Below are 27,076 nucleotides of genomic sequence, written 5' to 3'. Positions count from 1 at the left end.
TACATTTATTCAAATCTAGTAGCTGGTAATGAACACAGCTCATTTTGTATTTAAAGTCACATACCTTAAATATTTCCTCTGTGGAATCTGATGCTGGTACACTATTGGTTGTGCTGTCTTTATCACCTTGTTGTGATTGGACAATCACATCCTGCATCTGGTGGGAGTCAGGTGGAGCATCCCTGGAATCCTGCTCATTTCCTGTCTGTCCCTCTACCTTTTCCTCTTGACAGAGACAGTTTAATGGATCCCTTTCAACCTCTGCTCCTGTTTTAGTCTCTGTGTTTGGACTTGACTGGGAGATATGATTCTCTACTATGGCTGTTGACCTATGGTTTGTCTCTCTGTCTAAATGTTCGTCTGTGCCATTAGAACTCTGAAGGCCATTGATAGCTAGGGGTCCTGAGCATGCCCTGAAGGCTTTCAGGACCACCTTAGGGGATCGTCCAACTGTCACAGGTGCTGGAACCTCGCTGTCAAAGCTACTGGAGTGTGAGGGTTTAGTGGTCACTGGTGATGATGGAATAGGCAGGGATTTTGGAAGTCCGTCACTGTGGAGGGTCAGGGACACACTGTGAATGTTGTCCACTGTGCGCTGTGGAGCCCGTGGGGAGCTCATCTGAGTGCTATCCCGCTCCGGAGGAGTGAAGGAGTGGGATGTTGTCCGCCACTTTCTGGCTGTCTCTGCTACACTGTTGAAAAACTTGAAAAACCCACCAAAGTGGCCCTTAGTGTCAGAGTGTTTAGGGGGTGGTGGAGGAAAGTCTCTGACACTCTCAAAATCAACAGAACCATAGTCTGATTCCATGGTCTTGTCGAAAGAGTGAAGCTCAGAGTCAAAACTCCTCTCTGAGTAGGCAGGATTGGCCTTCCCCAAAAGGGAAATCCTCCTCAGGTAACTCCAAACATCTTTGTGCCTCCTCCCTCTCCCCTGGTGGGTGCTCGGGCAACCTTTAATCCCAGGCTCTTCACAGCCTGCAGCTGTTTTATTACAGTTGGTTGAGTTGTTGTGGCTTCTTTTAGTATAGCAAACTCTTTCTGGTGGTTTACAACCATTCTGAGTCACAGCCTCTCCTAACACAGTGGGCTGGTGGCTGTCAATAGGAGCTGTGAGGTCAATGTCTTCAAACGAGCAGTCAAATTCTGCCGTGTAGCCAGCATATGAATGCCTCTTGCCACGGTTTTTAAGTGTGCCCCTACTAGACTGCTGCGGAGTGCCAATGTTGTGGCAGAAAGATTCCTCATCCACCAAGGAGCTGCTGAATTTAGCAGTGGACAGTTTCCCTGTCTTTCCTCTAAACACAGAGGGAGATTTAAGCTTTTTGAAAGAGCGAACTTTGTCGGCAAATGAGAGTTTAGGGATGGAAGCCTCCCCTGGCAGGATCATGGAGTGGGGTCTGCGCTCCAGCTCTGAGGCAGTTCTCTTGCGGTTCAAGATCTTCCAGATGCCCCCTGTAGCACGGGGCCTCCGGTTGACCTCCTGTCTGTCCTTGACAGGGGTCTGAGAAGAGGCAGCCTGGGTGACTCCCTGCCCATCTGCAGGCCCTGGCCCAGTCTCCTGAATATAAACACTGCTCGTCTCATTCTCCACATCCAGAGAAACATTAAACACTCGGTTGACAAACCCATTAGGGTTGTTACTCTCAGGGGCAGGGTTGTCTGTCTGTTCCATCCTCTCTCATTCTACAGTGTCAGCTATCAGCTCGGATGGACATCATGTCTCGAGCCTTCCTCTCTCTCTCTTTAATACCTGGAGGAAGAAAAACACATTTTTATTCAGGACTTTGCCATTTAACTTACAGCCTACATTTTCACGCCATGCTTATTCTGTCTTGCTTGTAAGTATATGGCGAATGTATCATATTACATATTCTCAGTGGCGGGCGAGCTGCGTTTTTTTCAACATGAGAGGTCAAACGTTCAAGAATAATAGACATGTAGTGCTACTTGAACACTAAACCATCAGAGGTCTCATTTTGTGATTCTCAGACCAGGGCTTTTGTACTATGAATCAACAGTTACAAACACCCACCGCCCCCCATATTTGGTCCACATTATCCAAAGTAATTATTTGAGACACAGTCCCCGTCCACCATTTAAACCAGGAGGCTGTGTTGTCATGGAAACACTGGTTATTTCAGGCCCTTCTCCAGCTGTGACATCATCATAGCTCAGACAAGCGCTGTCTTTTGAGGAACAAGGAGAAAGATGCTGGCCAATCGCTACACCACTACATGTTAATTGCCCTCCATTTAATAATCCATTTAATGTATAGAAGCCTCGTGAATAAACAGGGACCTGCAGCATTAGATTTGTTGTGTTTCATTCAAGCTGGCCTGTTTGCATAACATCACAATTTCATTTTTAGCCTTTAAAGAAAACTATCAAAAGAGAGTACTCAATATAAAAAATAAAAATGTCAGTTTATGAGGATAGTACAAATGTTTGCATGTAATAGTATTTGTAAGCATCAAATCCATTTTAAGCATTTAATGTTAAATATAAAATGTGACGTCTCTTTAACTTACAATTGCTTTTCATTGTTCTTTAGCCATAAAGGCTGGTAGATATGGTTATAATGGTGCAGACTTTTATACATGTTAAATATATATGTATGTATTTATATGTATATAACTATTTTTGTTGTTTTAGGCTTCCATAGACTGTCACAGGCAGCCCAGTCTCCATCTGCAGTTTGCTAAAACTGACTGTACAGAGGCTCAGAGTGGCAGACAGGGTAAGTTAGCTTCTTGTTGGGCGTCTGTCAGTTAGCATTATGTCGTTTTCTTTTTAAATATGGCGTCATTAAAATTGACGTTAACATTCCAGTTAAGTAATGTAATTTAGTCTTTAGCGCAAAATGTGAGCCGAATTGACCGTCTGTGTGACTTAAACTAATCCGTAACTTATCAATAACTTTCATGTCGACTTGTTGTAAATAATAACAAATAAATAAACGTATCTTTTTTGGCCAGTTCAGTGAGCCATTAAAGCTAACAAAGTTAACTTACCCGCAGAAAAAAGAACGTCCCGTAACGTTAGCCGCGCTGTGCTGGAAGTCAATGAAAACAGCGTCTTTACCACCGGCTCGACATATCCACCGCTGCTTTGACGGGTTCAACTTAAATTCATGAGTAAGGCAGAAGTTATGTTGCGGACAGCGACTCCCTCGTAGAAGTTCCTTGTGTTTTCTTCTCCTTGTCCTCTAAACTAAACCTTGGTCCGCTATCATGAAAGTGTAGAAAACTCCCGGAGTTAGGGACAGACCGGTGAACTCTTGCCCTGTAAGCTCCTGCAGACGCCGACACTCTGATTTGTGATAATGCTCTCACGCAGACAGCGAGCGACACACACCCTGCACACACACACACACACACACACACACACACACACACGGAAAGACACTAATTACTTTTGATTCAACTGTTATCATGTATAACAAGTTTAGAGCAGAGTTAGTTTTCTCATACAAATATATATATATATATATATATATATATATATATATATATATATATATATATATATATGGAGAGAGAGAGAGAGAGAGAGAGAGAGAGAGACTAATATTGATATAATTTTAACCTTGGAATGTTTACAGTGCCTTTAATCCTGTTTTCCTTTCCCTGACTAGCCTTTAATCCCAATCTATTATCCATGGTCATTATAGTTAATATTTTTATGTATACTTACAGTTTTTTTCCTTTTTCTATCCCATTTGTTGGATGGGTTTTATGATGAGGCACTTACATATCTCCTGAAAGGAACATCAGTGAAAACAAGTGATTGACTGAACTCTGGTCTCCGTCGCTGATCCTCCTTTGGGATTTGCGTTGAATGTGAAAATCCTTCTATTGAAATGACACAATGGGGAAGAGAGAGCTTGGGGGGGGGGGGAAACCGAAGGAATTCACAAAAACCAAACAGCTCCAGAGCGCCGCTGTAGCTGTGGAAGAGGAGATGGTGGAAGAAGGGGGCCTAAATTTAAACATTTCCTCTTTGTCCTGTTTTGGGCCCATTGTCATCGCATGGCGTTCTCCCTTCTGCACAGGAAGGAGTGGATCTGACATCAACGCTCTCAGGCTGACAATGCCAGGAAGTCTGTCTGACTGTATGTAAATATCTCTATGTGTCCACGCTTCCCTTACTCTGCCCGAGGAGCTGCTCTCCTCTCCCTGGCCCTCTCTGCCCGGAGCGGCTTTAAGCACTTGAGGTTGTAGTAGTAGCAGTAGCAACATGGTGATTTACATGCTACACTTCCCCCATAAATCATCCGCAACTGTCACTGCGAATTACAGCAACCTCATCTTCGTATGACCTCTGTTCTGATGGAGCATCTTTAGCACATATGTAGACCTAACAGGGTGTATATCTATCTATCTATCTATAAATACATATATATATATATATATATATATATATATATATATATATATATATATATATATATATATATATATAAATATATATATATATATATATATATATATATATATATACCCTGTTAGTATACCCCTGTTAGGAGAAAAATAACAAAAAACAAAGCAGAAAAATCTCAAATAGGCAAATGTTGGTATATATATCTATATATATAGATATATATCTATATATAGATATATATATTTATATATATAGATATATATATCTATATATAGATATATATATTTATATATATAGATATATATATATTTATATATATCTATATATATCTATATATACACCAACATTTGCCTATTTGAGATTTTTCTGCTTTGTTTTTTGTTATTTTTCTCCTCACAGTTTCGCATTGACTTACTCCTTCGCTCCCATTCCCTCGCTTCTTCCCTCCTTGCCCTTACTCACTCACTTCCTCGCAACCCCAAGCAGTCTTCCTGTTGTCCCCCCCACCTCCACGTCCTCCCGTCAGACATCCTGGCTCAAACATGCCAAAATGCTTCGGCTCAGATCTAGCTCATACGGACATAAACGCTTATCTTTTTGAAATTTAAATTCATCCAAACAGCACTTCGTATGAATGACAGAAGGCGTGAGGGGGGAAAAAAGAAAGAGGGTGATGAATGGAGGGAGACTGATTAGAGATTTATAGGCTCTCTACCAGCTGGGCCTGTGTCTGAAATGATAAGTTTTGTTGACGTTTGGCGAGCTGCGTGCATTACAGCAAGTTGACTTTGCTGCCTATTTACCGCGAGTGTTGAACACTCCAAACAGAGCTCTTTGAAATGATGTCATTGGCTTCTCATTTTCAGAACAATCGACCTCTTCCTCCTCTTCCTATGACACGGTCCCTGCTGGTGGGTTTGGTGGAGATTACTGGAGACAAACACTTGTTGAGTTTGGGCCCAGCTGTAATTATTTCGCCAGTCTTTGTCAAAGCCGCAGAGTGAAAACAGGCTGCCATGAAAAAGCTGGCCAGACAGGGAGGGAGGCGGGGGGGCAGATATGTTGTGATATCAAATGAAAGGCTTACTGAAGCCTGGGAACTGGATTCGGGAGGTGTTACTTGTGTGAGAGCAGCTGGGAGTTGAGTCAGATTTTGTTTTAAGTGCAGGTGTTTGGGAACATTGAGGCTGAAACACACTGTCATTGTGTAATATTACTGCAGTCCCTGAGATGGGGAGATTGCTGAGTTAAGGGGGATTCGGATGATGCTGTTAGCACGTATGGCTCCTTGTCAAATTGTGTTGCACCATGCTGCACACACACATTAACATTTCTGCCCACTTTTGGTATTAAATATGCCCAGGTAGTCCGCTGCCTCCTGTTGTAGCAGAGAGTTTGAATTACACTGGCATTCCTGACATTCCCTCTGCACTGACCTGCATACTTCTCCAGCCTGGCTGCACATGGCACTATCCCTTAAACACACACACACACACACACACACACACACATTGGAGCCCATCCTCACAGTTCACAGACACTTTGATCTTAACGGCAATCAGTTTGGGGATAATCAATCAGTTTGAGTTTGAGCTCTCACACACATGGACACACAATTACGTACGAGCTCACATGGCACACACATGGTCACCTGGAATGTGTGAAACAGCTCTGATGGGAAGGTCTCTGTGAACCACTCAGTGAGGCTAGCAGCCATCTTAGAGGCAGTGAGAGGAACTTGAAGAGAAAGAAATAATGAGAGGGACAGGACAGAGGGAGAGAGAGAGAGAGAGAGTGTGTGCGTGCATGTGTGTGTGTGTGTGTGTGTGTGTGTGCGTGTGTGTGTGTGTGTGTGTGTGTGTGTGTAGCTTTCAGCTGGGGACTTTCAGCCATTATCGGGATGAATCTGAAAACAGGAAGGGGGGTTCCATTAAACAAGACGAGCGGAAGACAACCACAGTTCTACTTCCTGTTTTAGAGCAAGGGAGGAAACGGCAGATTTTTTAGGAATTCAAATCAGAATCAACACTCCGGAAAGAACATCTTTATAATGCTCTTGTTTGGACTGAATTATTAGCATCTACGTGTACTAGCGGTCTTTTTCGTGCAAATGTTGCTGTCAGAAGTGCGAGCAGGCAGATGTTTATCCCCCTTCTGTATCTGTGTGATTGTTTATCCAGCTCTGTATCTTGCTGTACAGGCCTTGGGCTGACTTGGCCGAGTTTGTGGGTCAGCAGCAGTGACAGAAAAAGCAGCCCGGCGCACACAAAACATCCGCTCATCTGGGTGCTTCCACTTCTTTCGGAGAGCAAAGTTTCTGATCGGGAAAACCCAGGGGACGGGTGATGAAGGGTGGGATGGCAGTCAGCATAGGGGGAGAAATTTAACAGAGGAAGAACAAAAGGACTTAAAACATTGCAGATTATCTTGTGTCTTCTCAGCACAATGTGTCACTATCGCTGAGAGGAGTTAATGGCTGTGCTCTAAGGCACAATTAGTATTAGTGTGATAGTCAACTGGCATTCCTCTCACTGAATCATCAATGAGGAAGTTGTCTGTTTTATCTCCTTGATGAATGTTGACCTCTGACCACATCATTGTGTCTGGTCAGTGTCCTCTGTGCCGGCCAGGATGTGAAAATAGTGGATTGGGCAGCCCCGTTTTTTAATGGAGATTGAGCAATAGCCACATTATTAGGCCTATTATTTATCACTGGATACAATCCCTCCCTCCATCCTTCTCTATCTCTGTGTCCTCTCTACAGCTCCTTTACCATGTCCTAGTTAGAGGCAGAGGGATATGGGTGGTTAGTGCGAATCTCTCTTCTCATTCCCTTTCTGCACATCTTCTGTCTTATCACAGAGAGCAGTAGCTAAAAGAAAGTGAGGCTGTGGTTTCATAACTTTACATTGTGGTTTAATATTCTGAACAAGTAGCACAACCAAATTATTCATGCACGCAAAATCCTGAGATGACAGTCTTTCTCCAAACGAATTGCCAAGGCATTTCATATTAATACTGTGGTCATTTTAAGGTTGTACAAAGTAAAATGACACATATTGAATTATAATTAGATAGTCCAGTTTTCATAGGACATTTTAAATCATTAAAATGGTCAGACATTACTGACCAGAATTCAGCATTGAGCAGCCAGTCCTGTGTAGAAATAATTTTCTGTATAAGCTGTGGACAGGTCTTGCAAGTCTGAAAAATAAAGCCAATGCAGAAATGCCTTAAAGAAAAAAAAATCACCCAGAAATGAATATTCCGTCATTTTCTACTCGGCTTCCATACCAATGGAAAGTTAGGTCAAGTTAGTCCATGTAACATTTGTGGAGCATCAAGGCAAAATAGCATTGTAGCATTCTACTAAACACCTGAAGTAAATAGGGACTTCTTTCAAAACATAAAAATCAACCAAAAAGAAAAATGAAAAAAAGACCGCACTGGTTTAAAAAATAATTCCTTTTCTATGTAAGCTTATGAGAAAATGACCCTACTTCTTCCTTGATTTATTAGCTCAGTTAACAGGCTCCCTGATGAGTTGATTGTCTCAATATCTGGTTCAAGTCTTCTGGATACACCATTATGTCAATTTTTATAAATGATGGTCCCATTTAGAGAATATTAGACGACAAAGCAGGGTATGCTATAGCTACCGCTACAACAGCTCATCTTCAGGTCCAACAGTATCCGTTCCAGCTCCATCCTCTTGTTCAAATATGGTCACTTCCAGCAACAAATAACCGGGCTGTGAACAATTATAATGCCGATGCTTGAAAACAGTACTCCACAAAACAATGGGTGATGTCACAATGGGCCTACACTTGGTTTAAATGCCTCAATTGCCTGGCATTAGAATACTAGAGACCACTATAGGTATCCTTTCTTTGTCACAATTCACAGATAGGGCTCTTTTGGATCTAAATATGTTGAATGTGTGGGGGCTAAAATTTGGAAGAGTTTATGAAGTAAGAAGCTGTTACTGTTGTTATCTTTACTCTGTTGTCTTATTATTATCATCTGAAATTAAAAGAGGACATGTGGTTTTTTAGTAAAAAAAAGAAGAAAAGAAAAAGTGCTTGGCCTATTTGTATAATAATCTTCTTAGCTCAATTTGCATCTCATAACTTTCTCGCAACTCTGCAATGTAGCAGAGGCATAATGGTCCTTGTTGTTCATGAACCACTATGGAAATGAGTTGTTTTCATTCCGTGTCGTTATGCAAAACACCTAGTTTGTGTTTCAGGCTATTTATAATTTAGTTTTATATTGTTTCATTGTGTATTTTATGTTCCTGTATGTCCATGTCTTATTAGATTAGTGTCCCTAGTTATAGTCTCCTTTTTTTCCCTTTATCTTTCATGAATTTTTCCACATTCACATTCATATTTACATCATAAATGTGTGATGTATAGGTTGTCTTAGGACAGAGTAAAACCAAAGAAGCATGTCAAAAAGCCTATGCTCTGTAGTTTGAATGTACTTGATCTGTTCTGTGTGTGCACCCCTCCCCGCCATCCCAATCAACCCCCGGTGTCTTCAAACACACGCGCACACACTGAGATCCTCTCTGTTAGGCTGATGTAACTGCTTGTACAGGTTGTTAGACTTGCCTAATATCCCAAAGCAGAAATCCACTCAGGTGAAGAGAGACATCTAGAGGAATCAGCTGAAACAGTTTTCTTAATTTATTTACCAACACGGTTCAAATGACTTTTTATTCACATGTCCAATTTGCTGCATGTCTTTGACCACAGAATACACAAAAGGATTTGTGCAAAGGACGCTGCCTGCCACTAAAAACATGCTGCCAGTCAACTTAAAGCTGAGGACGAAACTTTTTTTGCACCAGTGTGCAGTTGAGGGCCTCTGCCACATGATGGCACTCTGGCTCTTCCAAATGACACCCATGTGTCTTGCCAGTGACAGAGTGGATTACAAGACAATCCTTTATTATTAAAAATCTGATATAGTGTGCATTTGAGAATATTGTCTATTTCAGGAGTAATACCACACAGGCAAATCCAGGTTCCAGGGGAATCAAACTGATAGAGTGAAACCGGAGGAATTGATCTAAAATGATGAAATGAAATTGACCAAATTTGCTGGGAGAATTTTAATTAACTACCAGCGTTCCAAAGTTTAGTTCAGTCTCTCATTGGATTATTGGTAGCTGTTTGATAGGTCCAATAAGAAACTGCTACCAAACCTGATAACGGGCTGTGATCTGAAACCTGAATTTAGGCATAGTATTAACGGCAGAGATACCCTAAGGCTCCTCACTCCGTGATGAAGGTGTAGATACAAGTGCTGTAATTCCATAGAAAAGACCAGCCATACGTGATACCAGGAATCCTCTCTATTGGGATTCAGCCTTTAGCTGTGTGTCAATCAATGGACCATGGTCATACTGTTGAAGCTGTGACCGCAGATAAATTTTTTGAGAGAATGTGCCTCGGGCTAAAAAGTAATTTGGTGTGAAAGTAAAGAATTAGACCTCGGAGATGTGGCTAGCATTAAAGTTAGATGTGATTAAAGCTACAGGCATCGATTGGATCTCTGTTACAAGGTACCGAGCCTCGGGATGTTCTGCAGAATGGCGGAATCGCTCCATTCAATTTCATGATTTTCCACTGTAACGCTGTGAGATGATTTCATTTGCTTTACACATTTGCAAAGAGGTTCAGTCAAAGAAAGAGGAGAAGAAAGAAGGAGCACTATTGCACACTTTTGCTGGCCAGTTCCATAGGAGCGGTGGATGCCTAATTGATACAAGTAAGGTAAAGGCTTGGTTTAAATTAATAGCTACAAGTCAAGTGGAACTTTCTCATTTATTATTCAGTGAAGCACATCGTCCTTGCTTAAAGGCCTTCAGAGGCAAGATAAGAGGCTTTTTAATCTCTATATGGGAGACATACGTCTGTCCCAGCCCTTAATTCCAATCAGTCAAGACGAGGTGAAACCAGTAAAGACAATGTTCTTGTGTGTTTGGCGTTTTCATCCATCTTACCTGCACATTCATTTATTTATGTGTGCTTATTGAGAGTACAGAGTGTGCGGGGGAAAAAAGAGGTATCCTGGTTATTAGAGGGAAAACTGTTGAAGAGGTTAGAGCCCAGCACTCCAAGCTGAAGCCACTTTCGCTTTCATGTTAGCAGCTGTCCAAGCCCAAAATGGCCAATTACCATCATTTCTCTGCTGGTGGTGGTAATGTTAGTGAGATAGTCAGAGAGAGAGGGGGATAGAGAGAGAGAGAAAGAGAGGGTAACGCTGAGGGAATCGGCAGCAGATGAGGTAGAGGCAGCTGAGATAAGCCAGAAAATAAAATAAAAAAACATATTTCCACGGCATGGAAATCAGACAACATCGACCGTGACAGAAGGTGAATCCATCATCTGCAAAGGAAATAGATTCAATTAGATGGGTCCTTCTGGTGCGTGAATATAAAGAGAGATTGTTTTTATGGTAATAATGATTGTAATTGCAATGTCTCTGAGTCCTTTCACGTTGATTATTTAGTGTAAATATGCAGAGAAACACATAGCGACAATGTACATGAATAAACACACATAAATATAAATGGACAAAGGAAGGAGGCATGAGGAAAATAGGAAAAAAAGGAACAAGAGAAACAATCGTGCGGTATCTCCACATATTTGAGTCTGTAAGCATGCATGTGTTATTATTATTGAGAGTGAGATGAAGAGCGAGTTTCCCCCAGAGACTCCTCTACTGATCTGTGTCTCAGTGTTTCAGTCTGATCTTTGCCAGGAGGTAAATGCTGCTGGAACTTGAAAGACTGCATGCACATTATTTCTTATGGGAAATATATGATATTCACTTAGCAACAGAATGATGTTATTATCACGCTTTCGCACAGCTTAAAAAAAGCTAATCAACGTGAGCCGATCCGAGTCAGACACCGTGAATGCTTAAAGAGTAAATATATATCGCTGGATGATTTTTCAACCAGTTTTTCTGATAATCCCTCCTGGAACATGTTGCTTTACAGCTCCTCATCACACCTCAACCAAGGGCAAGGTCCATCTGAAAGAGGTGACATTTCTCGCTTATGTTCAATAAAAGTTTGCCACGTGTCTTTTTCATCAAGGTTGATAATGAAGCACGTAATAGAACATGTGGGTGACTTGTGGTGGCCGCCGCTGAAAAGGAATATAGACTGTTTTCTGACCTTTCATTCGACTGGCTAGACCTTACCAACGGTTTGGCGGATCAATATCAGACTGTCTTGTCCGACAGAAAAGAAAGAGACACACAATTTTGTTGACAGAGTATGATCGGAGAGTTAAGGTGAACAGTGGCAGAGGGGTTTAAAAACACCTGTATGGGGAGAGTGATGATGCTGAGACTGGAGGGAAATGGCACTGCTGAGCTGAATGATAATATTACTAAACAAGAAAGGATGAAACATTTAACCAGACACATTTTCTGTTTGCTTTTATGCTCGTTTTCAAGAAACCCATCGTCCTCCAAGGTCCAGCCTCAAGCTGCGGCCCTGTTAATTCTTATTTTAGGCCTTTGCCACGATAAGTAATCAAGCACTCTACATGCTGAGTTTATTTTCATTTGATTAATTCTAATGCGCCTGTTCTCAGCCTGCGATGATAACAATGAGGGTTGCATGTCTCACTGCCTCCATCTGTCCTACCAAAGCATGTCTGGGAACACAACATCACCAGAACACCAGAACGGTTAATCTGCCTTATTTACTTCTCCCAATATGGCTGCTTTGTCACACACATCGTTTGTCCTCCAGGATAAATATTTCCCCAGCGTTTGGTGCACACTAAATGTTGATTTATCCTCAGCCTGTTAAACTGGCCAATCTGCATATGGCGTGTTTGTGTTTTGTCAGGATGCATCCACTGTGACAATATATACTATAATTATCATCTAAGTGTGACAGCAGAGCTGGAATCCATTCATTGGTCTGCAGAGACCTGTGTCTATGTGTGTGTGTGTGTCTGTGTGTGTGTGTGTGTGTGTGTGTTTGAGAGAGAGAGAGAGTGAACTGAGTTGTCATATTGTTGCTGTGTATTGAAGATGTCTGGTCAGACAAAGGGCTGATTTAATAGAAGAACAATTTAATGTTGTCTAGTTTCATTGTAATGAACAAGATCTGGATTTTGTTCTCCTCAAAGGAGAGAAATAAGCGGGGAGTCAGAGGGAGAGGGAATAAGAAAGAGATGAAGATCTGATTCGTTGTCGAGCTATTTATGTTGCTGAAAGAAAAGAGAATTTGGAGCAGGCCATTTAACTTAATGCTCTCTCTTCTTTGCTAACGGTCTGAAGATAATTAGTATTACTAATCAAAACACTTGTGTCTCCTCTCCCCTGGTGTGTCATCTTCCCCCAGGGCCATTGTAAACTGTCTATTGCTATGAAGGCCACTCAATTGTTCCTTTTATGTTTCCATTGGCTATACATGAGCACAGTCTAATGCATTTCCCATCTGCACTCTTTATCGTCCTCAGTCCGTTGTTTTCATATCACCAAGCATCATATAAAAAAACTCTTAAACCACCACCATATTTTATTGGTTTGGATTCAAATATATCAACCAGTCTTAATTGGATAGATGCAAATTAGACAGAGAACCGAGTATGTAGCATTAGCTGGAGAACCATGCATTAGTAAGTGATTAGTTGCCATTAGCTCAATAGTTCTGCTGATTTCTGCTAAATGTATCAATCAATTAGTTGATTAATTGATAAGCGGAAAATGGATCGAGGCTATTATTTGACAACTTGTCATCATTTATTTATCAGAAACAAATACCAGAGATTCTGCGTGCTGGTTCATATTTAGTAATATTTTAAATAAAACCTGCAACCAACCATTATTTCCATTATTATTTAATCAATCACCTTAATGATTTGTTTTTCTTATTAGTGGATTCATTCTTAAATCTTCATCAGGAAATTGTGAAAAAATGTCGGTCCATGGCGATGTCTTAAATAGTCTTATTTTCTTGAACCATCAGCCTAAACCCCAAAGATATTTAATTTATAATGATGTCAAACAGAGAAAAGCAACAAGTCCTCCCATTTAAAACCAGAAAGTGTTTTACATTTTTGCTCGCCAAGATTTATAGCTTATTAGAATTGTTTTCATTTTCTGTGAATTAACTTATCAACAAAACCATTCACTTTAGTAGTAGACTAGTTTTAAGTAGTTTTCAATTGCTGGTCAGTCAAAGTACATACTTTAAAGACATAATGTTGGGCTCCTGAAGCTGTATAATAGATTTTTACATTTTATAGGTTACAGAAATCATTAATTATCAAAACAACATCATGTAGAAATTGGCATTTTGTGTGATTTTCTGAGCGCAACATGTGATGGGGGGCAGAGTGGCTGAGACAGAGACACCATTCACCCTGTTACAAGACACTAAAACATCAAAATGATTCTGAAGCTGTTATTTTAAGGTAAAAAATAAAGGTTACATAAAATACACAAAGAAACACAAGACTCTGAGTCTACAGCCATGTCTTTGTGAGGCTGTACTTAGTGTGGTGCTTTGGATGAAACGCTACCTCCTGCATGCTAACATGCTTACACTGAGGATACTGACATGGTGATGTGTACAATTTAGTTTAGCGTAACAGCAAGCTAACCATTGCCAATCTATAAAAAAAGTGTCACAGCAATCAGTTTGGTAGTTATTGAAATATTTCAGTCTGGACTGAAGCGGTCAACCAACAGACAAACGTGGAGCTTTGACACGAGCATGGCTATGTATTACAAACCTGGACACTCATGGCACTCATGTTCCCTTAAAGCAGCACAGTTATAAAAGTGTAAAAGCAGGGTGACATTAGAACAGGTGAGTTATAATCCCAAATGTGTTGAATTACAAAGGATTTACTGAGAGGCTAAATGGAAGGGCTAGGAAGCAGTTTCTGGTTCCTGTTTTTTTGCTGTGCTTCTCTCTACTTGACACTTTTCTCTGGATGGTGTGTATTAGCAAATAGGGGGGAATGGTTGTGTGTGACTTCATCTCAATAAATTACAGCCTGTCATGGATTATAGATTAATTAGTTTTTCCTTACCTGAGAGCAATGGGTAGAATCCAGTAGTGAAAAGACCAATTTTACACATCTCTGATTAAAACAGTGTCAAATTACTTTTCAGAAATATGAGCCTGCAGGAAATTGTAGAATTTTACTTTTGTTTTCACACTGGAAGACTCTAATGGGGTTGGAGCAGGGCTCCCAGTCTACTGAGCTGTGCATAACAAAGCTACAATTGTATAGCAATTTCTGTGTAATGGGAATTAACAGTGAAAATTTGACAAACTGTATCCTCAGATGTGACCTAGCGCAGCTACAGTTCTCCATCGTGGAGTTTTAGTTTGAAACATATGACATCCACAAATGTATTTACAAGGAAAGGTATATTGTTCTTAAGCTTATGGTCGGTATGTCAGTGAATACTCAGTATTAATAAAGAAATAGCGTTCAACTTCAACCTTAAAAAAAGAGAATTCATTGCACAGGTTCCATTCTAAGCTCGAACAGTGCGACTTCTAGTGTGTTGATAAAGTTTGAAAGAAATAAGCATAAAAATCAACCCTATGACGAACCTCACAATTTATATTTCCAGCAGTAGGCAGCCGTTTTCATCAATCAGACTTTGACAAAACTACTGTGTATCACCTGCCCAGACAGCAAACAGACAGATTTTAGTGCCTAAAATCTAAAACACTGTATGCAATTTCTACACATAAGTAGCATGACATCACATCCACCACAACTGATGAAATTCTTTTAACTTGACTCAGAGAAATGTTCACGGACAAGTCAATGCCTCTTCATTCTCCGACTACAGACGATCAAATGAAAGATACTGTTAGCTCAAATACATTTTTATTTCTCTGGGTTTTAACATTGTTGGAAACATTTGGGATGATTAAACTACACAGCACAATAAATATATAACAAAGCTATAGTCGTTTTTTTTTTTTATATTATTGCATAAATGTTGCATATTATGTCTTAAGCAGTTTTAGACCAAGATATTGTGGTTGGCGGAGACCAAACTAGAGGTAAAAAGAATAAGAATTAAAGCTTTAGAGACCAAGATACCAACACATCCTTTACCAAAACTGAATATGTCAATTGTAAGCATGAACAGCGGTCTCCTGAGTGAAGGTCATGTGCTTGTTAAACCCCGACTGTCCATCCTTGACCTCCTCCCTCTCCATCCCTGTGGGTTGTGCACGAACAAGTCCGATTGATGGAGTTCAAACGCTCCAACCAACAAGACCCTGCCAGTGTCCCAATGCCAGACACCACAGGACAGCCCCAGAAGTCTCTGCCTCGATGTGTCAGAGCTGTTTCAGCCTCACAAGAGGATCCTGCACAATATTAAGCAGGTGGTTTTTAATGTTGTGAATATGGTTGTTTTTCTAATGAGGACCGGTTCCCTGAGACGTGTAAGTAAGCACTGCATTCTGAATGTATGTCACCGTGTTCTGGTGATTGTAAGCCTTCAATTGACTGAAAATTGATGAATGTAGCCACATTCAAGGATGAATTATTTGTATTTCTTTGTGTGAATGGCATGTCTGCAGTCCGCAGGAGTCATGCCAGTGGAGTAGGAGTAGCTAGCAGTCAGTCTCAACAGCAACAGCAGCGTTCTTTATGGTAATTTCACCTAAAATTGGAGACATGTCAATGTTGTGTTTATTCCAAGTGTGGTTATTGACATGGTGCCAAATAATTAATTTACCTCACTTGAAAACATTATTATTCATGAGTCACCTTTTGCAGCGAAAAACCAGTGATCATCCAAAAAGCTGTTGAGGGCTAAGCCTGGATCAAAACAGAACAAGACAGCGAGAGCTGCTGCCACTGACAATCCCTGGAGAGAATGCAACCTTGATGGGTTTCAGACACTGTTGGTGTCTGACAGGGTTGTTTGGTCTCTCCCTAGTGCCCTTATTCATGAAACCTCTCAGAAAACCCAGATCAAACTTGCTCAACGCTCCCTGTGCCTGATGATAGAAAATGATATCTAAATAAAATATGAAAACTTAGTTTGCTTGAAAGTTTTTTGTAAAGCTGTTTATTGTCAGATACGTGACAACTAAAGAGGCAGAAAGTGTGTATTTGAGATGCAAAGGAAAAAAAGCTTGCTAATTTGAAATCTCATGCATATTCAGATATTAAGGTAGGGCAGCCTCGCTCTTGAAGATGTTTCAGAGTGTTCCAGCTTTACTCATCTGTCACACACTTTGTACTTTGCAAGAAATCTTCCGGGAGAGGGTTCATATGTTTTGCAAAAAGACTCCTTTCAACATCAGCACTTGGCAAGCGATCAGCCCCTCAGCCAACTCAGCTGTATGCATGTTGGAACGGGTGCATAATAAGAAAATGGTCTTAAGTGTGAAAAATATCATTATTCCTCATTTAGCAACTCTTCTAAACTCATCAGCACAAGTCCTACCGCAGAGGATAGGGTGCTCCCGCAGCTGCTGTGATTATGTGCAATATGCGATCAGTGTGTGTGTGTATGCATAATTCAGCTGCACGTGTGTTTGCGTGCTTGCATTTGTATGTGCATGTGTGGGTGTGTGTCCCTATGAGACAGGATTAAGTGTAGATAGAGTTTTCAGGGTAGAACCGATCTCTCGGAGAGACAGGGGTCTCTGGGCTCTTAGTGCTGAGCCCCACTTCTCCTCGGCATTTCCCTCCCACTCCTCTCGGCACCATGCTTAAACACTGAGGGGCCTTGGGATGAAGCCTGGATACAACGCCGTGGTCTCAGGGTTGCGGTTCCCATTTTAAATCAGCCCCAAACCCTCTTTTTTTTTCCTCGAGAAGTGAAAGAGTGAGAAATCTGCTAATGGATACATTAATGGATAGATTCTGCCTGCGCCACCTTCCATTCCCATTCCGATCACAGGCTCTGTGGGTGTCAGGCTTTAGAAACAGCAAAGTAAAAACTGAAGTTTTCGCACACAGCAATCTCTGCTGAGTATGTGAAAGATGAACAGAGAAAGTGCATGTCCCTGTCATATTCAAGGCCAGAAAACAGCACAGAATACCTGTGATGTTTATGTTTTTCATCACCCACTGTCCGTGGGAGAGTGAAAGAACAGGTTTTTTTCTTTCTTTCGCGTACAGAGCAAAATTGCCAAGACAAGCAGACATTACCTTGCAAAGTCAAGACCCAACATTTGCGATGTGTATTGATGTATTGATTTTCCTTGGCAGCTATTGGCAGACAGAGTAAGGAGGATGGGGCCATGTGTGCGGGTCCACGGGAGCTTGGTGAGATCCAGGCAGCATTATGCACACCAAGAGAATGAGGCTTAGCATATATTGAGTGTTTATGCTGCAGAATAGAAAGTGTGGAGCACCTTTGCTTAAACTCACTGACTGTTAAATTGGGCTTAACTAAAAATCCCCCTTACACAAACAGAAAGTGATCCAGGGATTTTTTTTTTCTGCCCTTTTTTTTTTTTGCTTGAAATCTTTTTTTATGTGGCAAAAAGACCTTCTTTTTAGTACTGATGTGTTTCTCTGCCTTACATAGAAGTATACAGCTAAATTGTAAATGTGAGAGATGAAGAAATTGGGCAAATCTGGGCAATAGATGAAGGATAATGTGTTGAAAGAGGTGATCTGGAGGAGAGCGAAGGATATCCATTGTTTGTCTTCTTAAGGGCAGGGCACACATGGGGGACAGAGCTGAAGTGTATGTGGATTAGAGTGAGGCTCTGCCCTGAATATATAACCATCCCAAGGTCTCCTCTCCTTAGTTCCCCCCCATACAAGGGGCCAGAACGGAGTTGTGAGATAGTGAAATATTAACGTCCTCAAAGTATTCTTACTGGACACTCCTTTGATGTGAATAGTGAAAACAGGAATAACACATGGCAAGTGTGCATGCAGTTCTCTCACGTTTCTTGCCTGATATAAAATGGGTCAAAAGTAGGAATCATGGTGTGGGATGCATTTTGTATGGCTCAATTATGAGCAGGGATGGGAAAAATGTGATGTATGTCAGGACACATTTGGAGACAAGATATGAGAAGCTCCAAATATAAGGATATAGAATAAATTATGAAACAGTGTAACCACGAACCTGAATCAAAAACAAAACGCTGGAGGCTATTTTTTTTATGTGAACAATCCACAAATGTACCTTTCTCTTTAGGGATTTGGAACAGTGTTTCACTAAACTAGAGATTGTATGAATGAAATATCAAACGGACTAAATGATCAAACAGCAACAAATATTGAGTGCACAAGCAATCATTCTTGTAGCTACACCGCTCCCTCAGCTGATAAGGTTATTGTTATTCTTCCTAGCATCTCGTAGGTTTCTACAATTATGTAGTCTCTTTCTAGCAACATATATAGTCTCTTAAACATCCCAAGTATAAGTCTGTGCCGTGCATTTTAATCTGCTCAGGGCTCCTATTTGCTGGCAATTAACAGTTTAACGCAGTAAATCATTGTCCTGGCTGTGTGGCGCATGCAGATGACATGAGTTATAAGTAAGGTTTTGTATAATGTCCAGTGTCCAGCAGCTAAAATGAATGCATCTGTATTGCAGTATAACAAGGGGAAAATAGCATGTTTCCATTATACACACCCCCTCACTGACCTCTTGCTGATAAGAGCCAGAGCAAATGATTGTGTTCGATTTGGAGCTCGGCGTATGCTGCTTAGGTGTGATTAAACTCAATGACGAATGTTACTGCACACAGATAAAATGTGTTTCTGGATTGGTGTACAGGGTTACGCTCTGTGTAAGTGGTGTAACCGGGTTGCTAATCGAATGCACAGAGAAATAGGCTAGAGGGAGGGTAGTCAGGGAAACCACAAGCATTTTGAATAGATAGCCCGTAATGCAAGAGATGGCTCTTGTATGACACTTGTCCTGCAACTTCCCCCCAAAAGCCAATTGTCAGCTTTATCAAAGTTTAACTGGGGGAAAAAAAAAAAAATAAGCCAATGGTTGTTGCACTGACATGAGTGCGCAGCTGAGATTCACGACAGTCTTAACCGATTTGGTGCGCCGGTAGTCAGACTTCTAATATGCACGGAAGAGGATATAATGCTAATGCACAGGATTACTGAGAAAGTTGAGGTGATTCAAACATTCAAGTCACTTCACTTGAAGTGCTTGTGTGAGATAAGCTGAAGGCGTCATGCTCTACGTATTGAACCACAAAATGTTGGTCATTGGTGTCATGAAAAAAATGTGCACTGCTTTGTAGAAGTATAACCTGTGGGAAAAAAAACACCTGATTGATCCTATATGCATTTTTCTTGGACTAGGACTTTAGGGTAGTTCTGTTAAAAATAATCATACCAACACAAGACAAATTATACATTTCATGTTCAAAGCAACAGTTTTAGGATATTTTGGGAAGTATTTTCTTTCTTGCAGAGAGTTACAGTAGCTGGTTGGTTAACATTAGCATACAGACTAGAGACTGTCACTGTTTTGGACTTTGAAATGTGTATATAGAACGAATACTGCCTCTAAAACCACAACCTTCTTGTTGTTTTCACTCTTTTGTTTTACTACAAAATACACATAAACAGCCAGGCTAGCTGTTCCCCCCCTTTTTTCCCAGTCTATTTGTGAGTCAGCTATTTGGTATGCTGTGTCTTCACATTCACCTCAAAGATATCAAAGTGTTATTGACCTTTCCAAGCCAAAAAGTGTATTTTCCGAAATGTCGAAGTACTGTTTTAAAGCTGACTCAGCATTGTTTTTACACCTGCCTTATGCACGCATGCAAGACAACCACCGTACAGCACGTTGGCTTCATGTGAACCCTCTGCTCTACTTCTGTCCCTGTCACAGAAGATGTCAGGTATTTAAGCAGGGCGAAGCATTCACACATACACCTTCCTCTCATCTCAGCGCCTTCCATATCCCTCTCTGGAAATACACACTCCTATTTGGATTCAAACAGCGACAAGATGAGAATCTCACACTAAACACATGCTCATGTAACACATTGCTGTTATGTTTCAGTTGGTGCTGGAGGGCTGACAGTAAGACACAGCTTACCCCCAACTGAGCAGGCATGACTTAGCCTGAGTTTTACAACCAGCCTTATTGATTTACTCATTATCATCCTTACGGGCGACCACCCTGTAGGGGATCAAAGGCCATCACTCTATCCTGGTCTATGCCGTTCTGTAGAACCAATCACAATGTTTGCTTACAGTAACTTCCTGGTTAACATACAATTGAATTTTCCTTTTTCATATGTTATTTCATAATAGTTCAATAGTGTATACATCTTATTCATCTGAAATGCAGATTTGTTTGTTTACAACACTTTCATGATATTAGGTTGGAGAACTTATTTACTTGTCAGGCCACAGACTAAATGGTGCTGCTAGTTTTGGGTAAGTTCAAGGTCAAGTCATTTTCTTTATTCTGACCAGCAGTGAGATTGCTATTGGGTAGATCTGGTTTTATTATAGATGCTAGCAAAGCAACACAGTCCATACATTAGGCTCAGCAGAGACATCAGATTTAGACCACAGTGTTAACCTATGTGTCTTTAAATGTTGCAGAAATAAACAAGGTGGAATATTTACATATCTTCCCAAAGATGCAAATCAACCGACAGAAACTTTATGTAAGAAACAGGAATTCTGGAATTAAAGTTGGTTTTAAAATCGTCACTGAGGAGGGCTAAGTGGAACAATACAGCGATTACATGCTGTACAGTGCTAGACACATATTATGATAACTCAAAGGTGTGTAAAACTGTCAATAAATAAATGTAAAATGGCAGGTATGATGCCACGGTCAATTGGAAATATTAGCCTGAATAGATAAAGTTTGGAGGGTCAGTTCACTAAATCACATTCTGACTCACCAGCAGCCATGATTGGCCGAGTATATGGTAATCATTCACTCACTGACTAATGAAACAGTTAAGCCTTTCAGCCGCAGGCAGTTCTAGGTAATTATATGGCAATTCTTATTCAAGTACAAATACAATGATTCACAATAATTCATACAATTTTACATTTATTCAGAAAAGAAAAAAATGGCCACAATATTCCACAATATTACTGTTGGCTCAGGTTGGGTTTTCAAATGTTTATTTTTCAATGCTCTGAGCAGCCACAGGTGCAGCAGCAGTCAGAGTCGCCATATCTAAGTACATAAAGTGAAAACTCTCGAAACATGGTGGTGCAACATGGTGGACTGTGTGGAAGTGTTAGGGTTTTTTGGAATAATTGGTGAGGACCCAAATGTGGAAACACACGGGACGCACTAAAAGTGAGCTGTAATTAACAAAAGCTGAACAATCCAAGAGCTATATTATCCCAAAACCAAGAATGGCAAGATGCCAAAATACAAATTGGCAACAGAAAGGCTAAAACAAAGTACAAGCAAAAGCAAAGGAAATAAAAGCGAGAACACACAAAACCAGAAACATACCACGAGGTGACAGGGGGGAACACTGAAAGCAACAGGCTCAGGTGAATTACACTGGACAAACTGACAAAGACATGAGGGAGCAAACAGACTATGAACACAGAGAAGGGATTGACAAACAAGACACAGGTGAACACGGAAAAAGGGTGGGAAATTCACACTAATGGAGGAACATCATACCTGAGGGCAAAAACGTCAAAATAAGACAGGAAATCACAGAAACAGACTGAAACACAACGGGAAGGGGACCCTATCCCTCTGCAGATGTAAAAGGCTCATTCTAAGGGAACCAAAAACACCTCGGGTTCAAATGATTTTTGCATTAATGACGATGTAACTACAAATATTAGAGTCCAATTTTGAGCAGGACCAAAGAGGACAAAGATATTCACTACCCAAACCTGCTGAGGATGATCACCAGCAACCGCACCCTCACACTGATCACCGACATCACATCACACTGATTACGCTGACATCACGCTGACATCACTCTGACTTCACACTACCACTCTGACATCAAGCTGACATTAGTAAATCCTTCATACTAGACCTTTAACCAACAAACAAGCCATTAAACTCTTTTCTATTTAATTATTTTCTACTTTCAGAGTTAATTCGTAACTTAGTTGTGGAGACCGTATACATCATATGAACTTCATTATGAAAGTAATATGAACAACTGCAGAACAGCCTCAGATAGGCCTGGTGGTGAGATTCTGTTCCATTCTCCGTTGTCCCATTTAAACTCTGTTACGCCGTTCTCCTCAGTACTATTCTGTTTTATTTTCTTCGCTTCATTTTCATGTCACTATTCTGTGCTAGTTTGTTCTGTTGTGTTCTGTTTTCAAAGTTTATTCTTGACCGGGGGAGAAACCAGCATCCCTAAACACGATACAGCACTCAGAATACCTAAAAAGGTTCACATAGCAGCTGTTTGGATCTTCTGTCATATCAAAAAATAGGATATGAATATCAACGTTGAAAATATGTGATGTGATCAAAAAAGCCCTGGAAACAGTTTGGTTTATGTCTCTGTGCTTTCCTACGTTGTTCCTGGAAACAACAAACACATTCTCGGTACAAGGTCCATTAAGTAGCTATTCTGAGATCACATCACATGACGCTCAGTTTATTGTCAGAGAAATGTTATTTTTCAAAATGTATTTATCATTTTCTGGGCAACTGCGCTCGAGAAAGCAATCACATGGCTGCCATTGTGATCATAGTCATGACATGATCCACAACAGCAGCTACATTGACCTTGTGGTGAGATTGTTTGCTCTGCTCTTCTATTCTGGTTTGGTCTGGTCTATAATTTCTGAAGAGCAAAACCTCCTGCTGTCTTTCTACATTCCATTTTTCTTTTTTTCCCCTTCCTTCTTCTTCTTCTTCTTCTTTTTTTTTTAAATTATATGGATGCTGATGCATACATTGACAGACTCAAGCTTTCAGAATCAAAGTGATATTCCTTTGTTTATGCTGATGGTATTAGCAGTCAGCACAAATCACATCAGGTAGGAAGTGTGTCATTGTGCAATAATTGGAATTATGCAAATAGTCACAAGGCAACGCTTTGTCATAACCACACTTATTCACAAATTTCCTTTTCTATTATTAGTCCACTCCGAGGCAGGGACCGGCTTTTTATCATTTATGTGGTATTCATTATTTTCTGTCGCCACCTTATGTTGCCTTTATTGCGTCAACTTGTAAACAGAAGGACACAGGGAAAAAAAACAAAACACAAGTGCATCCTATTGAACAATGAGCAGGGAAACAAAGTTAACAGTCAAAGAAGCTTTTCATGCATAAGTGTTGATTTCTCAGGGGAGGATCAGCAGGCACTTTTTCTCTCTCTCCCAATTCGATCCACTCCTGCGCTGCTGTAAAGTTAGGCTCTGAAGAGACGGAAGAGAAATCCATACGTGTCTCTGTCTGGCCATTGATATTCTCCTTACTCCCTTCTTTTTCTCCACACCTCCATCACCCCCTTCTCTCCCTCTCTCTTGTTCTTGCTCTCTCAGTGGGTCCTTGGTGGCCAATCCATCCTCACGCCCTCCACTGGCCAGGTCAGGACATCTAATATCCCATGGATTCACACTTTCTCTCCCTCCCCCAGCTGCCTGCACCCAAGGATCAGCCCCACCAACCCACCCACTCATCCGCTCTGTCTTTCCTCTCCTCCAGCCTCACATCAATCTCGCAATCCTTTCCCTTTCGCTTTTCACCTTCTCCACCCTCTCTCTCCACTCTGAGATGTTCGCCATGTAATTCTTTCTGTCTGCCGCGCTGCTCCTGTTTCCCCTCTAAAAGCACGGAGAATACCTCACCTGCAGGCGGAAGATCACATAATGGTTTTCCCGCCCACTTCCACTTGTGAACTCCAATTTGTCAGAATAATTAGATGAGCTTTTTTCCCCCTCAATTCTCTGTAACATGTAAGGCTTTTGCTTCATAAATGACTTTTTGCAGAACTTAATCTACATGGACACGGTGGTAGATAGACAGATAGACAGTCTTGAGGGCCAAGATTGCATTATTGTAATGTGATTACCTTCAGTAATCAGTAAAAAAAAGAAAAACAGTCATAGCACCTTTCACAACACAGTTACAGTGAGAGTGTTTTACCATTAAAAAACACAACACGCATTAAAACACAAAGAGAGTAAAATGTAAAATTATGTCATAAAACAGAAAAAAACCACTGAAAAACCATTTTCAGAAAAGTGGGTTTTTAGAGGTTATTTAAAAAAACGAGACAGTTTTCGTCCCCAATCTCCTCAGGCAGTTCATTCAAAAGTCTAGTCTACGAAGGCTCTGAAACCTTTGTCTAAATAATTAGTAGTCTAGAGGTTTTGAAATGTTATAATAACACTGCAATTACTGATCCCAGCAATGGGCCCGGGTTTTTTTGTAATGTCCACAGCATCCACATCACACCTGCGTTCAGCCCAGTGGCCAGAGAAGAATCTTGATGGTTAATGTTTAATTTGACTATCCTCCAAAAAAAGAAGAAGAAGAAAAAAACAAAGTGTCATCTGACATTCACATTACATCATATTACATTATTATCTGGCTATCATATTGGGAGTGCAGAGGGGATGGTGATGAAGATACTGTACAGGCGAGAAGGTCAGCATTTAAACAAATGTAAGCGCAACCCCGCTGGATATTTTTAAGGAGACTGCTGCACAATTTCCAGCCATGTTCGCGCTGACAAGAAACTGATATAAGTGAAGTCACGGATATCGTCAGCCTTGTTTTCGGCGATCTAAATATGTATTTTAAGCCAAAACATGTTGTTTTCCTGTCCCTGACCTAGTGTTTTATCTGCCTAATCTTAACCGGATAAAAAGCACTGCGCTTGCCTGCTGGTAAAATTGAAATGTGAACCAAAAGAAATGCAAAGTTTCAACAAATCAGTGGTTTTCAGGAACGTAAGCTGCCAAAAATTCTGACAATTGGAGCTGTGTGAGTTGAATATTGGACCAAAACCGCTTCAGTAGACATAAAAATGCTTAAAATCATACCTGTCTGAATCGAAGCTGTGTCTAGTCCTGTTATTTGAAAAATGAGGCAGGGAATGCAAAATAAAGCACGGACATGAATGCATGCACTCAGCTAAGACTACTTGTTAAACCAGCTCCTTGAGAAAGACAGAGTGCATTGTCTGTCTCTGTCTCGATGTTTGGCTGGTCAGGCCAAAGCTCCTATTCCTTGAATTGAAGAGGATTGAACAATGCATGTAACCTACAACTTAGGACAGTCAGCGGGCGAAGACTTTGGCGCCCTGGGCCAGAAATAGCCTACGTCACCTATCACAAACTTCAGGCAATGTAAACATCTTTAATCCATATAATCTAAAATAGTAGTATATTTACATTGCTAATTTAAAAAACTATAAAACCATATCTGAAAACTAATTTCTTGAAGTCCTCAATGAAGGTCTCTGTGACTCTTCATTTAAAGGGGACCATGGGCATGGCTAGCCTCTACCAAAAGAGGAGTAATTTAGCTTACTCCAACTCCAAAGTTGTCATATTTATGTGTTTTACCTTCTCACCTGGCTTGCAAACGTTTGCTACTGGTGAGCTTATTGACCTGGTTTGGTTTAGAATTGGTCTTAGGAACCTCGTAGCCTCACTGTCAGGACGGCTGATGGTTAGTAAATACCTCCAAACAAACCACAATGTCTTATTTTCCATTTCTACTAGTTAGATACAAAAGATGAGATGAGAGCCATTTAGTACATTAATGTGTAGTGATGTGTAGATAGATAGATAGATAGATAGATAGATAGATAGATAGATAGATAGATGAAAAGCAAAACAGCAACAGGGAGAATACAGCACCTGGGGGAAAATGCGTAAAGGAATTGCACATATACCATACTGGTCTAGCTGACAGATAGTCGTAAACCTAATTTATTATTGGAGACTTAAACAGCATGTCTTTGAGTTTAGAGCGGAGGAGCCTGTGCTGGACCGTGTTGAAAGCACCCGAAAAAAATCAAAAGAACACCCCGACAGAACTATCTGCATTTTCTGAGCCTGCGCACACATTTGAAGCATGAAAAGAATGGCATCCTCAACGCCAATTTTGGCCCGGTTAGCAAATTGCAGTCGGTCCACATACTTGCCTGCCAAAAACTCTAAAATTCTCTGCCAGAGAAAAATCCCCTCACAAGTCTCCATGACATGTGAAGTGAGGAAAAGTTTGGAAAGTATTGTTTTGGTTCGAGAGAAGAGGATGTCTGATTTAAACAAACACCACTCTTCTTCTGAACGGCTCGCCTATCATTGCTTTTAACTGCAGCCATCCTGTACCTAACCTCATTCTGTCATAACAACACCCCAGTGAGAGCAGTCGAAGGTGAAAAAATTAATGTGCAATTTAATGTATACATAAACTCACACCTGGACTGGCTGGTTGCGCGAAGGCTGCTGCTGCTGCTGCTGTGGGGATGGTCTAGATTCATTGCTTTAATGCGGCTCCTTTTTCTTGGCCTGACACGCAGAGGAAATTAGACTGTTACACACTGCCACACACAATCTTGGGCCATTTCCAGAGAAAGAATTAGGAAATTAGAAAAAAATGAACTGAAGTATAATTACACGACTCAGACCTGACTTGAGCGGAGCATTTCTTGGTCTGGCCAGCCTTTTAAAGATTCAAATGGGGATGTTAAAATGTCCATTTCGCCTTTACTCACATGTAATTACGTATTGTGAAAAGT

The 27,076-nt window shown here is 40.8% G+C and overlaps 1 protein-coding gene across 1 annotated transcript in view; it reads right to left on the bottom strand.

Moving 5' to 3' along the window:
* Positions 1–3,317, bottom strand: part of arhgef9a (Cdc42 guanine nucleotide exchange factor (GEF) 9a) — a 47,691-nt gene extending 44,374 nt beyond the window's left edge. Inside the window, exons 1-2 of the mRNA XM_030396440.1 lie at positions 3,012–3,317; positions 65–1,750 (exon numbers count right to left, since the gene is read on the bottom strand). Of these exons, the coding sequence (XP_030252300.1) occupies positions 65–1,672 (1,608 nt within the window). The 5' untranslated portion in view covers positions 1,673–1,750; positions 3,012–3,317. The remainder of the gene's footprint in view (positions 1–64; positions 1,751–3,011) is intronic.
* Positions 3,318–27,076: the final 23,759 nt, after the last annotated feature.

This window comes from Sparus aurata, chromosome 18 (assembly GCF_900880675.1).
Source record: "Sparus aurata chromosome 18, fSpaAur1.1, whole genome shotgun sequence".
Taxonomy (NCBI): domain Eukaryota; kingdom Metazoa; phylum Chordata; class Actinopteri; order Spariformes; family Sparidae; genus Sparus; species Sparus aurata.
The sequence above is the reverse complement of the archived record's forward strand: the minus strand, read 5'-3'. Positions and strand labels throughout refer to the sequence as shown.